Source organism: Rhinatrema bivittatum, chromosome 13 (assembly GCF_901001135.1).
Source record: "Rhinatrema bivittatum chromosome 13, aRhiBiv1.1, whole genome shotgun sequence".
In the NCBI taxonomy this organism is placed as follows: Eukaryota; Metazoa; Chordata; class Amphibia; order Gymnophiona; family Rhinatrematidae; genus Rhinatrema; species Rhinatrema bivittatum.
The window spans coordinates 35,040,550-35,056,401 of record NC_042627.1 but is presented as its reverse complement, the minus strand read 5'-3'; the positions used below and the strand labels follow the sequence as shown (position 1 = coordinate 35,056,401).

Sequence of the window (15,852 nt, the reverse complement as noted above, 5' to 3'; positions counted from 1 at the left end):
GTGTGTATTAAAAAAATTATGTTATGGGTTAATGATAGAGAGGACTGGTTGTCATTTATGACCACAAGTTATTACCAGCTTGCTGACTCCCTTCCTCAATAATATGTGAGTACAATTAGACTCTGGGTGCTTTGTTCCTCAAAATATTTTTGCCACTGTCTCATTTTCACATTTTGAAGTAATACTTCCAAGCCATCTTGACACACCAAAATCAGTGTTTGAAACAAGGTTGAATACCTTCTGATCTCACAGCAAGTAAGAGTTTATTCTGTTTTAATCAACACAGAATGACATTTATCTTTCTAAAATCTATACATGCTTAAAATAAACTGGTACTCTCAGTGCATGTCTCGATATTTCCATATTATACACAGCAAATACAACCACACACTATTAGTTAATATTTTTTTTTTAACTTCCTCACTTCTGTAAATACTCATCTTGTTGTAGCAATGAAAGGGATATGAACATTTTCTTTCCATTGCCTTTTTAAAGACTGAGCAAACAAGTCTGTGTTTGGAGAGGAAAGCCTTTAGCTATTCCTTATTTCATGACGAGTCCTGTTTTAAAGGACTGAACAATTCTTTTTAGTATAACACCACCACCCTATGAGAGTCACAAATAGCACTCTTAAGACAATACCTGCCCTCTTTTTTCTCCTTTTGATGTTGTTTCATATGACACAGGACTATTGCTCTCCATATTGAGTACCTGCTCATTCCTCTTCAATCTATAGATGGCCTATATGCACTATACTTTTAATTAACCAGCATGTCCTTTTGGAGATTTTGTCATGTTTTCACTGGTTTGCAGGACAAATATATAACCCTGTCCTTTCCTAAAATCTGTGTGTGACATCTATTAACACCATTACATTCTCTCCATCTTCACCAACTTTATAATGGGTATTGAAAACTGAGGAACCATGGGCTTTTGTTTGCTGCCCCATGCCTTCACCCTGCATCACCCCCCCAAATACTCCACTCATTGCAACAACAGTCCCCACAGGGCCCACGCACCCATTAGAATAGTTATGCTTGTCCTCCCAGGCTAATACGGCTGGGATCACCATATTGTTAAAGCCCGGTAGGGACCCTTCTCTTTGTGGTTCCTATCGGCCTATATCTCTTCTGAATCTTGATGTAAAGATCCTGGCGAAAATTTTGGCTACTAGATTAAATTGTTTCATTTCACAAATGGTGCATGCCGATCAATCTGGATTTATTCCTGGGAGGACAACTGTGGATAATGTCCATAAGATATTTGATAGTATCTGGTTTGCGAAACAATATAAAATCCCAACCATTGCCTTGTCGATAGATGCCGAAAAGGCGTTCGATATGGTTCACTGGCCATATCTTTTTCTGACTTTGGAGAGCATGGGATTTGGAGCGCCTTTTTTACAATGGGTATGACAATTGTATCATCATCCCCAAGCTTGCCTAAAGATTAATGGTGGCTATTCGCCTACTTTTACTGTGGGGCGGGGTACAAGACAGGGTTGTCCTCTATCCCCCCTGCTCTTTGCCTTGTTTCTAGAACCATTTGCAATTAAAATCCGGGAGCAGGAGACTATCAGGGGGTTAACTTTGGGTAGGATCACATCTAAACTTTCCCTTTATGCAGATGACATTTTACTCACTCTAACTAGACCCGATACCTCCCTTCCCAGTATGATTTCAGAGATGGAAGCTTTTAGCAAAGTGTCGGGTTTTCGAGTTAATTGGGAGAAATCGGAGATCTTGAATGTTAATCTTTCTACCCAATCTGTGGCTTCCTTGAAGGAACATTTTCCTTTTAGGTGGGCCTCGTCGCATATTAAGTATTTGGGGGTGCAACTCAGTACGTCCCAGGACTTATTCACGCTCAATTATGTTTCTTTGTGGAAAAAATTGGTCAGAGAAATGGAAGAGTGGAGCAGATATCACATATCATGGCTAGGGCGGATGGCTGTATTCAAAATGTCTATATTGCCAAGATTGTTATATCTTTTTCAAACGCTCCCTATACAGGTTCCGGCGCGCCAACTCCTCCTATGGCAGCGGAAATGTATGAACTTCATTTGGGCGGGGAGGAGGCCTAGAGTAGCTCGGCGAGTACTTTTTCAATCGAAAATGCTGGGGGGGCTTAATGTCCCGGACCTTTCCCGTTATTATTGGGCCGCTCAATTTAAAAAACTGGTGGATTGGCATAGAGGGAAACACACTAAACAATGGATAAATATCAATCAGGAACTTTACGGAGACATCCCGTTGAGAAGTCTTATTTGGCAGCCAAGGAGGACTTGGCTGGTGGAGCCGGGGAAGGCGTTATCGCCCTCTGTGTTGGATGTTTTATCTTTATGGTTTCAGCATGGGGATCGGCTTATTGGGCAGCGAGCCTATCATACACTTACTAGTCTCTATGCTCATAAAGATTTTGGGCCGGGAAGAGATAACCCAGCCTTCCAGCTTTGGAGACGGCGGGGAATCTTGGTATGGGACCATGTATGGGGACCGAAAGGGCTGCGGTCCTTTGCGGATTTACAACGTCAGTATCATTTACCTGATTCAGCTTATTTCCCATATATGCAACTCGCTCATTTTGCTCGAACTACTCAAATTGGGGTACACCTGTTATCTGGCCCTTCCTCTTTTGAACAAATGTGTAAGAAAGCTGACAATTCCAGCCAGATATTATCGGGTATCTATCATTTGTTAGCTACGCCTGGGGGGGCAAAAGCCAGTTTTCAACTTGCTTGGGAAAGGGATCTTGGGATGGATATTTCTACTCCGGCGTGGAAGACCATTTTTCAGGGTCTCGGGAAAGGTTATATTGCCGCATCTATGATAGAGAATGCTTATAAGGTCTTGTATTGTTGGTATATGTACCCGCAGCGATTACATAAATTCATGCCCCGAGTTTCTGACCAATGCTGGCGGGTATGTGGGAAGGTGGGAACATTTCTTCATATGTGGTGGGAGTGCCCTCCTTTACAGGGATTATGGCAGACAATTCATCTCTGGCTGAAGGATATGATACCTGGCATATCCGATATTGGCCCGGCGTAGGCGTTGCTTGGGCGAAAGTTTGTGGGCTTGCCAGAGGATTTTAATAAGATGGCTCACCATATATTGTTAGCTACCCGTCTGGAGCTTGCCCGGACTTGGAAGGAACCCAGGGTACCCACAAAAGCACTCATACAACAGAAAGTGGACAAGATTTATTTATTATCTAAGATAACAGCCTTCAAGCACAAATGTACATTTAAATTTGACAAGATATGGCAACCATATACCAGTTGGAAACTCACCCAAGCTACTGACCCGTCATGTTCCAATGCACCACTTCAAGTATAGGGTGTTTCCATGTTATTTGGGGAGGCTATGGTGGTTGTTCTTAGTTTCATTTATTTGACCCAATTTTCCTTTTGGCAGTATGTATGGAGATGGGGGGAGGGGGGAAAGGGGGGGAGAAAAATAATAAATGGAGGATTTATGTTCTGTATCACAGGGCATGCTTTGGTATTATGTGTTGTGCTTGGATATACCTTTCCTTCTGTAGAGCTGTATACACTGCTTTCACTGCTCTGTTATATCCCTGTTATTATGCTTGTTGCCTTGTGATTCTGATATTGTGACAGTTTCAATAAAAAACTTTAAATGAAAAAAAAAAAAAAAAAAAAGAATAGTTATGCTTGTATCCTGATTCCCACCAATAGGTGTTTCAATTGTGTAATGGCTGAGATTTTCCTTCCAGAAAAACATAAGAACATATATAACACATTTTATATAAAATTTTATGTAAAATTTGTATCTCAATGATGCAACAATGATCATATTTTGGCTTATCACCTGCAGCAGGGGTATAAACAACTACACATATATAAGATCACGAATGAGAGAGGGGAGGTAAAATGTTCTCTCATATCACACAAAACTCTTTGATACATAGTCTGAATTCTCTACTGCTTAACTCTTGACAGTACTGATGAAAAAAGTTTTTAAAATATTGCTGAGTCTCTCTGTGTATTGCTACTTTGTGTACACTTTGAACTACTGCATAGTAGGGATGTGAATCGTTTTTTAACGATTAAAATTATCGTCCGATAATTTTAATATCGTCTTAAATCGTTATAGAACACGATACAATAGAAATTCTAATGATTTATCGTTAAAAATCGTTAAATCGTGTTAGTGCGCACTAACGGGAGTTAGTGCGCACTAACTCCGAGTTAGTGCGCACTAACGGGAGTTAGTGCGCACTAACTGAAAATGATACAAATTATTGACACTATCCAGGTCAGTAAAGGTCAGTTAGGAATGAATATGTATTTCTATTGGCTGGCTGCCCTCTTATCTATTGATGTTACCAAGGTTCCAACTGAGGTGATGGTTGGGGGGATGGGAAATGAAAACTGTTGGTAGTTGACAAAAAAAGTAATGTGATCAGTCAATATGACTAGAACCTGTGCCCTATTCCTGATACCAGGGGTGTTGTGATCTTCCTGCACTCAGTGCCCTATCCCTGATACCAATCTGAGACAGCTCCCTCCCTGCATTACTAGTGAGAGGCTGGCTTCACAGACAGGGGGGGATCTGCCTGACCCTCACTCCTGACTTCCCCCATGTCCCAGCTAGTGAATGGTGTGTGGGTGAGGGGGGGGGAGGATGGTGAAGTCTGAGACAGCTCCCTCCCTGCATTACTAGTGAGAGGCTGGCTTCACAGACAGGGGGGAGCTGCCTGACCCTCACTCCTGACTTCCCCCATGTCCCAGCTAGTGAATGGGTGTGTGGGTGAGGGGGGGGGGGGAGGATGGTGAAGTCTGAGACAGCTCCCTCCCTGCATTACTAGTGAGAGGCTGGCTTCACAGACAGGGGGGAGCTGCCTGACCCTCACTCCTGACTTCCCCCATGTCCCAGCTAGTGAATGGTGTGTGGGGGAGGGGGGGGAGGATGGTGAAGTCCGAGACAGCTCCCTCCCTGCATTACTAGTGAGAGGCTGGCTTCACAGACAGGGGGGAGCTGCCTGACCCTCACTCCTCCGGGGTATTGTGATCTTCCTGCACACAGTGCCCTATCCCTGATACCAGGGGTGTTGTGATCTTCCTGCATGCAGTGCCCTATCCCTATTAATACCAGGAGTGTTGTGATCTTCCTGCACGCAGTGCCCTATCCCTAATACCAGGGGTGTTGTGATCTTCCTGCACACAGTGCCCTATTCCTGATACCAGGAGTGTTGTGATCTTCCTGCATGCAGTGCCCTATCCCTGATACCGGGATGTGTGCAAGAAGATCCCAACACCCCCGGTATCAGGAATAGGGCACTGTGTTCAGGAAGATCACAACACCCCCGGTATTAGGGATAGGGCACTGTGTGCAGGAAGATCACAACACTCCTGGTATTAATAGGGATAGGGCACTGTGTACATGAAGATCACAACACCCCTGGTGCCAGGGATAGGGCACTGTGTGCAGGAAGATCACAATACCCCTGGTGTCAGGGTTAGGGCACTGTGTGCAGGAAGATCACAACACTCCTGGTATTAATAGGGATAGGGCACTGTGTGCAGGAAGATCACAACACCCCTGGTGCCAGGGTTAGGGCACTGTGTGCAGGAAGATCACAACACTCCTGGTATTAATAGGGATAGGGCACTGTGTGCAGGAAGATCACAACAACCCTGGTGCCAGGGTTAGGGCACTGTGTGCAGGAAGATCACAACACTCCTGGTATTAATAGGGATAGGGCACTGTGTGCAGGAAGATCACAATACCCCTGGTATCAGGGTTAGGGCACAAGTTCTAGTCACATTGACTGATCACATTACTTGTTTTGTCAAGCTACCAACTGTTTCCATTTCCCATCCCCCATATACTGTCAGTGGGAAGCTTGGTAACATGAATAAATAAGAGGGCAACCAATAGGAATACATATTAATTCCTAAACTGACCTTAACTGACCTGAAAAGTGTCAAATTGTATCATTTTCAGTTAGTGCGCACTAACTCCCAGTTAGTGCGCACTAACTCGAGTTAGTGCGCACTAATCGGAAAAAACGATTTTTAACGATTTTTTAACTAAAAAATCGTGCCTAACACGATTTTCTTGCCCTGCCACACGATTTCTATCGTTAAGACGATATGGAAAACGATTCACATCTCTACTGCATAGCATACAGAGGGTGCATCTTTTATTTAATATACTTTTATTTATTTGCATGTATTCTATTTATTTAGCCACAAAAAATACAATACATGCACATTTTTTGGTGACCAATCATAGGGCCTTTTCATGCATTGAACCCGATTAATCTTAGTTTAGAAGATTATACTACATTTCAAAAACAAAGGTAAAACTTTTTTCTTAAGGCCTTTGCTTAACTTTATTATATAGTGGGTTATTTGATCTGTCTTTATTATGTAAATACAATGTATTTCTGTTTTATTGAACATTGGCTTGTAGGCCAATGGGTAAGAGGCGATTTACCAAATCCACAAATAAATAATTCTACCTTCCTTCCCCAACCCTTCCTTTCATGTGCACCTCTGAAAATTTTCCGTTTTGCATGGCTGCCTAAAGTTTAACTTACACAGGGGCTAAACAGATGCTATTTGTACATCACGTATTTTCCACTTACACAAAACACTTGTGGCCATCCCACATCCTCAGAGCCTAATTTTCAAACCCATCTATGGTACAGCGCATACACGCACAACTGGATGTGTGGAGTATTTTATAAACTGTGCGGTGGGAGTTGCACAGTTTATAAAATATCGCATATTTCTGCTCCAAAAGTATGTACACATTTTTCAGTGTACACAAATATTTCCAATGCAGAAAATCCATACTTTTATCTATTTTATAAACATATGTGCGTATATTTTAAGTGCGTAAAAAAAAAAAAAAAGTACACATAACCCCGATTTATATGCGGAAGCATTTTATAACGTATGTGTTTATACCATTTTGAAAATACTTGATTTGATACTTGAAATAACCAGTTTGCCGATACCTCCACCAGTTCACCCAGACCTTCTAAAGCAGTTCACCATGTGACCCTACCTGTTCATCCCGACTTCCCACCCAAAAATGGAGACAGACAAATCCAATTTCACTTGTGTGAGTCAATTAGCTGGTGAAAAGTGTATGAATAAGTTCAGTAATATCAGTAATGTATACATATGTTTTACAAAATAGCAACTACTGCACATACTTCGGAACCCCGCCTACTGCAAAATGGTACATACATATATATGCTTGACATTTATAAAACAGCAAACATGCTAGTTTTACATGCAAAACCCCTTTGAAAATTCACTCCTTAAATTGTAAGCTCTATGGGGAAAGGACTCTTGTAACCTCTTACTTCAGTCTTTGCATACAATTAGGCCGATTGGATGCACGTTTTCAACACGTTAGCTTTACCCCTTATTCAGTAAGGGGTAATAGCGCGTCAAACGCGTGGCCAACCCCCCGGAAACTAATAACGCCCGCAACATGCAAATGCATGTTGTTGACCCTATTAGTTATTCCCGCGCGATTCAGTAAGTAAAATGTGCGGCCAAGCCACACATTTTACTAAATTAGGGCCTACCCAAAGGTAGGTGTTAATTTCTGCCGGCACCGGGAAAGTGTACAGAAAAGCAGTAAAAAACTGCTTTTCTGTACACCCTCCAACTTAATGTCATGGCGATATTAAGGCGGAGGTTCCAAAAGTAAAAAATAATTAAAAATTAAAAAAAAAAAAATTTTTTTTTAAATCAGCCCGCGGCTTGAAAACCGGACGCTCAATTTTGCCAGCATCCGGTTTCTGAACCCGTGGTTGTCAGCAGGTTTGAGAACAGATGCCGGCAAAATTGAGCGGCGGCTGTCAAACTCGCTGACAGCCGCCGCTCCCGTCAAAAAAGAGGTGCTAGGGACGCACTAGTGTCCCTAGCGCCTCTTTTTACCACGGGCCCTCATTTGAATACTGAATCGCGCGCACAGGAGAGTGGCCTGGGCGCTCGCCCGCTCTCCCGCGACTTTTACTGTATCGGCCTGAATATTTTTGTGCTGTAAGTGACCACTTCAATGATTTCCATAATAAATAATTTTATGCTCCACATTTTTCCGTCAAACATCTGTACCTATACTGTATTCACTAACACACTGCTGAGCTAACCTACTATGCTACATAAAAAGAACATCTATGGAAAGCTTTATACTCACTGTGCTCTGCTTTACTCGTTGGTGTGGAGAGTTGAAAAGAAAAGTGCCAAATAAAGAGATCCGTGAACTGTCACTCAAAACTGTCAGGTAGGTTTCTGTGAACTGGAAAGCTGCAGGGTATTGCTCTAGCAGTTGCCAAACAGAATCCAGGAACAGTATAAACAAAGGAGACTAATAAGAGAAAATGAGATAAGGCTTTACATTTTTTTCAATTAAAAAAAAATAAATTTAGGATAGTACATGAAGAGGATTTTGAAAGCCTATAAATACAGTATATTAAAGGTTAATAATATATTCATTCTGTTCATTGTTTTAATTAATGTTTGCAAACTAGTGATTAATGCTGGCAGTCTAAAATGGATGGAACATCTCCAAGATGAAAAAAAATTCATTTTAGCAGACTGATGTGCCTCCTTAAAGAAAAACAAGTAATAAAGTTAATGGGTTGAGTTCTGGTTTCTCTAATCTTTGGTAGGCCTTGCCTGAGTTGCTTTCTAATGAGACCCAGTCAGGCCAGGTTAGGTCACCCTGATAGAGGTAGAAAGGCATCCCTGACAGGGACAGTAACATGTTCACTCATAGTAAGTATCTTTCCTCTCTAATGAGTATAAAGAGATTATATAATTGCAGTTTATATCTATAAGAGTATTTCAGCAGTCTGTCTGGTCCAGCCGTCTACAAATGCTGCTTCAAGTCTTTCCTTGCAACTTTGATTTGAGAAAGATTCAATGCTATTTCCTTTTAGGATATGAATTGTAGATACTGAGTTTAACTTTGTCATAAAGATAGCATGTGTGGCTAGATTTTAGTGATGTTCTTTCATTATACCACAAGCTTTATAAATATCACAGAGATGTGCAGAAGTGACTGCTCTGAGCTTATTATGGATCTAGGTAGACAAGTAGCATTACTAACAAAATTACAAATTACAGTATTACCCAGTCTTCACAGAGAAGCAGAAGACTCCTACATTTACATTTCTGTCAAAGTATTATGAAAGTAGGCTGAATTTAACTGATAGAATATCATCTTTCTAAATCCACTACCAGTTATTTCACTGTCTGTAGAAAACTGCAGTTAACAAATATGTATCTGTGACATGGCAGTCTATGGTATCTGGTTATAAACTTTTGCGTAAATATGGCAAAGTCACAATTGTAGCTCATCAATTCATTATAAATTCAAATTTAAACTCACTGAAAAAGGACTTAAGAGTTCTGCTTAGGAGCAGGAAGCCAGTTCAAAATTTAAAAAGCACAGGATTTGCATACTATGACACAATAATATCACATTCTTTCCTATACAGCAGCTGCTCAACGATTAGGGAACTTTTTCAGTGAACTAGCAAGCCTAACTTTTCTATTTAGAACTAGTGATTGTTATTGCTTGCTACATGAGGTACACATTTGCTTAATTAAGATTCAGAATTTATGATTTAAATGCCAAATTCTTTGAGTCTTGTATACCTAAGTTCATCCAGCTGGCAGCTATCTCCTTTTGTTTTCTAACAATATGTTTCTAAAATTAAATTTAAACCAGCATTATGAAAATAGAATCACTTCTAAACACATTTCCAAATATGGGTAGAAGAAGCCTCTCCTTTTAAAATATTGTATAAACCGAAATTCAGTCCTTCCTGTGCTCTAGAAAGCCTTTTTGGTAGTTTACTCACATCTCTATAAATTAATATACAGCAAATGGTACAGATGGAAATAATGTCACATCAAGCACATACAGGAAAAACAATCCTTTTTGGTTTATCCAATGTCTATATTCAGAATACAGGATATTTGAAACCTAAATGCCTCTAAATTAGAAACTGTATTGTGTGGCTCAAGATTTCAATACAATCAACTTCTGTTCAAAGTATGTTGAAAAATGTGTCAAGCAGGACAATGTCATAGGAGGTACTACAGAACAGTCCTGCTGAAACTAAAATCTATGGCTAGATGTACACAAGATCTGTTTGATTTCAGTCTCTCAAGTAGCTCCATTTTCTACTGCCTCAAGCTATTACAACAGCCTCAAGCTGCTCTAACATTGGATTTAGAAATCAAACCACTGAATTTTGGGTTTAAATGCATTAGAACCACCCTCTCCACATGATCCAAGATATCTGCCTTTATTAGGTCAGATATAGACATTTTTTTTCAAAAACTCTTTTTAACTGTGGCATACAAAAAGGGAGGTATATTATGCATAGTAGCAAGTCATATGCTGTTCGGCTCACTGAGTGTTTACTGCTTACTTCTTTGTCGGACCTCTTTAGGTGGTTACATCTATCCAGAAAAGGATGTCCTGCCATGACCCATTCTTTCTGTATCAGGCTCTGAAATCCAGTGATGGTGCGAAAATATGGATCCTGCATTACTTGAATGAGCGAGGCTACAATACAACTAAGATCCCTTCCTTCCTCTTCTGTGGATAAAATTAAACACTATTAAAACAGAATTTAAAAACATTTCAAAGTGCACCTGTAATTCACAGGTCCTAGCCCTGCATAATTGTGCCTCCCATGACTTTCATATTTGCCATGTTAGTTAAGTGAAATAAATTGTATCTATTTATAGCTGCAGTTTTCCTAAAAGAAGAAAATCATACATCTCTGAACAGAGGGAAACAAAATTAAGGGTAAATTCAAAGCTGTTTAAAAGGGGAAAAAAAACCCCCAGCCTGGTTTTCTTCATAATTTCAACAGTTCAAAATATGTTTGACTCCTATAAGAGCCTCCTGTCCCATAAAGGAAAAAAGAAACCCCAGGGTCAGGCCATAGAGGTTGGAGTACTGTGATTGGAATAAGTTTAATTTTTTTAAGCTGTCTGCTTTTCTAAGTTCCTGCTGGTGTAATACTTAAGAAGAATTGCTTCATAATGTATTGAAGATGATACTATCTCAAATACTGGGCTATTATCAGCAGATCATATTTATTTATTTAAAAGTTCTTATCTCCTGTTCATACACCAGATCAGCCCAGACAAATGGGTTTTGCATCCCTAACAGCAGATGGAGGCAGAGAATAAAAACTTCGAGGCACTGTTACGTAACTAAGAGTGCCACCTGCAGTCTCTCAGTATTTCTCTGTCTCCAGCAGATGGTAGAGGTACAAACCTGCAGTCTGGAGTTAAAAAAAAAAAAAAAAAAAAAAAAAGGTTTCTTAAAATCTTGGAAGAAGAGAAGAAAGAAGATGCTCCCTAAAATGTTAGGTTCCTTCATGAGCCATCCCTCAGGTAGAGCAGGGAAAGCCTGGGATTGGTAATCCCTGATCTGCCTTGGCCCTAGTCTTCCAAAGGGAGGAGAGGCCAGGGGCCCTGATTCCCTCACTCCTTCTGAGGTCCTCTCATCTTCAGCTATCAGCCAGGAACAGAGAGAAGTAGGGAAGTATTCTTTTTGTTACTTTTCCTTTTGTTCGTTGCTGCTCCTTAAAAAAAAAAAAAAAAAGCAGCCAGGTTTGCTCTGGAAGCTTTGCTCTCACTGGTGATCATGGTAGTTGGGTGACAGGTCTGACAGACTCGGCGGCAGCACTGGGGGTCCGAGACAATGCTGGGAGGAGCGGTGACGGAGCGCATGGGAAAGTGTGCAGGGCCTGTAGTTTGCTTCAATCGTGCCTCAATAAGGCCTTGTTGTGTACTGTCTATGCCTCCGGAGAGGAAAGGACCTCCGCAGGAGGCACAGTTAACAAGAACTGTACCCGGCTGTTGGATCCCATTCAAGAGGCCCCGAAGAGGTTGCAGGTGATGGTGGACATTTTGACTGCATGTGGAGCAGTAGCTTGGGAGTTAGACTCTCCCCTCGCTTCTGGTGAATTTACACTCCGGGGAGGACATGGGGGAGCCAGAGGGACACAGTGGGCAAGGAGTCCAGTGAGTCTGAGAAGTTTTCTCTCAAACTTTGTCCTTTTGCTCCATAAGGCATATAGGGCACAGAAGAAAGCGACAAAAAAATGAGCAGCCTCGCAGAAGTCCCATTGCTCAGCTAAGAAGCCCTAAAGTGGACACGCAAGCACAATCTGGGGGGTTCCTTAGACTCTGGTCTGGGCACCTGACTGATACGGATTTGGATACTTCGGATGTTTCCAATGGTGACGGTCCTCAAGGGTATCTGTCTCCAGGAAGGCCCACGAGATGGTCCACAAAACTACCCGGGCGCTGATCCTGTGGGAGTATCAGCTGGTGATGGTCCTGATGCAGATGAGGTCACTAAGAACGAGCTACTACTTATTATTCCCTTGTACTAGGGGAACTGGGGACCTGAGTCACGCATGAGAACTTTGGCAAGGAAGGGGTGCACCCTGTGGATGGTTTATGGGGCCCATCTAAGGTATTTTTTTTCTTTGCCGAAGAAAGTGAAGAAGCTCACTGACCACGAGTGGGATTCTCCTGAGGCCGGCCTACAGGTGGCTAGGGCCATGACGAAGCGGTACCCCTTGCCGCAAGAGAGAGATCTTGGAACACTGGAAGTTTCCAAAGGTGGCTGTGGCAGTGCCAGCAATGACCAAGAGGATGACCATTCTGGTGCCAGGGTCAACAGCACTGTGGGATGTCCAGAATTGGAAGTTGAAAATCCGTTTGAAGAGGCTGACGTTTTGGCCTTGAGTCTTTGAGCTGCTGTTTGTGCTAGCCTGATGCGACTAGGTATGAAGCTGGTGTGACCTATGGGGCAGATGCCCTGTATGATTGTTGCAGATGTCAGCCCACCGAATATGATTTCCCCTGTGGCGGCAACCATGACTCCTGTGGTTTGTGTACTTGGTCGGCAGATTGTGGTCTTAAGCGCATCTTGGTAATCTTTTCCTTCAAGGGCAAGATGGCGGATGTGTGGTCTAAGTCGCAGCTGTGTAATCTTCCTGTTAAGGGGAAGCGGCTGTTTTGTGTAGACCTGGACCAGTTTTTGAAAACCCTCAGGAATTCCAAGGGGAATAGATTGCCAGAGGACGAGACGACTCAAGAAGACCTTTCCACCGAGTGCCAGGATTATGGAAATGTGGTGTTTTTAGGTCTGGCAAGTTGGCCTCAGGCGCAGGGCAAAAGCAGGCCTCAGGTCAGTAACAGTCCTTTCGGGGTTCCCACTCGATTTCCAGGGATGGTGCCAGTCCGAGGACCAGAGGAGGTAAGACTTCGCAATGAAGTCAGGCATGTCCATTCTTTGGTTGAAACAGTAGGAGGGATATTGTATCGCATTTCCAAGGATCACGTCGGACCAGTGGGTTCTTGAGGCGATAGAATTTTCTTGTCCGTTATGGGATGCTTTCTTGGTGTCCCATTGCATATCCCAATCCAAGCGAAGGCGATACAGTATACTTTACCTCACTTGCAAGATCTGAATGCTATTGTCTTGGTTCCTGCTCTGGAAAGGGGATCCATGTTGGCGCTGTGGGTGCCGCGTTTCCGGAGATGGTTATTGTAGTGGTTCGAAAAGGAGGAGAATTTCTAATGGTCCTGGATCTGACAGAAGCATACCTGCAGTTCCCTTTTCGTCCAAATTCCCAGAAGTTTTTTTTTTTATTATAACTATTTATTGAAAAGAAGTTTTCAGTTTTTTTTGGCTTACAGCATAATAAAGAAAGAAACACATTTTGAACATAGCCCATACAGAGTGTCAAAAACATGTTTACAAGCCAATGCAAAAAAGCAATATCCGAGCTCAATGAGCTACTGAACACCAGACATTTTTGATGTTTATGGTCCTGGGACAGCGTTTCCATCCTTATCTGGATGCCTGGCTCAATCGAGTAAAGTCCAAAGGGGAATGTTGTCAAGTGATGGAGGTGTTACTAACTCAGAAGGGTGATAATTTGGGCCAAGAATTATCTGGTGCTGACCTGGATGTTGGACTATCTGGGGGCACAGGTTCAGTATCCAGTTGGGTGGAATTTTTCTCTCAGACTGGAGAGAATCGCAAAGATCCAAGGTCAGCTAGGGTGTTTCTTGAGGCTGCCAATTACAAGGCATGGGATTATTTACAGGTGTTGGGTTCTATGGCATCTCCACTAGATTTGTTGCCATGGGCATTTGCCCACCTGCAGGCTCTCCAGTGGGCACTGCTGTCCTGTTTGGTATCTGTTATTGGAGAAATATCAACTGCTTTTACCACTGCAGGGGGAATCCAGATTCAGTCTCTCCTGTTGGCAGTATTGTCACAATTTGGAGAAGGGGCTGGATCTGGAGATTGGTAGTTGAGCATGAGAGTGGCCACCTTGTCTGTGGTTCACAGATCTGATTCATCTCGCAGATGACGGGCCCCTGGGCCTATCTTCTCGGATTGGGTAGATCGCTTTTGTCTCAAGGCTTGGCTTTTGAGTAGAGATGTTTAAGGTTAAAAGGTTACCTGGGTGGCCATTGTCACTTTGCTTCGGGCCAGGAGACCGTCCATGTCTATGGCTTTGCCGGGTGTGGAAGCTAAGCCTACACCTAACCACATGCTAAGCTAAGCACGTGGAAATCCCTCATATTTTTGGGCCTTTAGCTTCCATTCCCTTTGGTGCGACTGGCAGCATTGTGCAAGCCTTTGACGTTGCATCCGGATGTGATACAGTTCTTGAAGGGGGTTTAGAGTTTGCGGCTGTAGGTGCGCAGGTTGTGTCCTTTTGAACTTAGTCCAAGTATTATGTGGACTTCTGTTCGAGCCTTTACAGAAGAGATTGCTGAAGGATCTTACCTGAAGGTTTTTTTTCTGGTGGTGTTTTCCTCCGCTAGATGGATTTCAGAGCTGCAGGTTTTGTCATGTAGAGAGCTGTTTCTGAGAAATACGGATGACAGGGTGTCTCTGCACACAGCACACCCTCATTTTGGCTCAAGATGGTTTCCTTGTTTCTCCTTATTCAGGAGGTGGAACTTTCCACATTTCTGAATTGGTCATCTGAGAAGCCAGAGGCAAGGAAGCTTTGTTTGTTGGGTGTTCTGAGTACTGTTGCAGTATCTCAAGGACACCATCAGTTTCCAATGATCGGATCATCTATTTGTATTGTTAGGCAGGCCAATGAAGGGACATGTGGATTTCTAAGGACTCTATTGCTCATTGGTAAAAGGAAGCTATTGTTTTGGCCTATCTCTGCAAGAGGGGGTTTGCAAGCGCACTCTACTAGGGTGTAGGCGGCCTCTTGGGATGAGTATAAATTGACGTCACCACAGGAAATCTGTTGGGGGGGCAACGTGGTCTTCATTACATACTTGCTCTCGATATTACCGGTTGGATGTTCAGGCGCTGGAGGAAAAGAGTTTGGCAGCAGTGTGATGAGAGCGGGTCTTTCGCATTCCCGCCCAGAGTAGGGGTGCTTTGGTACATCCCACTTGTCTGGATTGATCTGGGGTACGAAGCGGAAAGGAAAATTGGTTCTTACCTGCTAATTTTCATTCCTGAAGTACCACAGATCAGTCCAGAGACCGAGCCCCTTATTTATGAAAGACCAAAAAACTGTTAGATTGCATGAATGAAATCTGAGGATTTTCATTATATGTATATTCACAACCTAAACAGAACTTCCAGGTTTTAATTATTTTGTGGGATTGTTCTGGGATCTAGTTCAGGGGATTCCAACCCTTGGTTTGACATTCGTCCTGGGAGGACAGGATTTAGTTGTGTTTCACTCTAGTTTGGCTTGGGTCCAGGTCAATCCTGAGGGACTGCAGGTGGCACTGCCTCAAAGTTTTTATTCTCTGCCTCTATC

General features: G+C 42.6%; 1 protein-coding gene across 1 annotated transcript in view; it reads right to left on the bottom strand.

Moving 5' to 3' along the window:
* The window catches only part of MTMR10 (myotubularin related protein 10), a 144,446-nt gene that overhangs the window by 28,704 nt on the left and 99,890 nt on the right, over window positions 1–15,852 (bottom strand). The window contains 2 exon segments of the mRNA XM_029575968.1: window positions 8,190–8,360; window positions 10,438–10,607. Of these exon segments, the coding sequence (XP_029431828.1) occupies window positions 8,190–8,360; window positions 10,438–10,607 (341 nt within the window).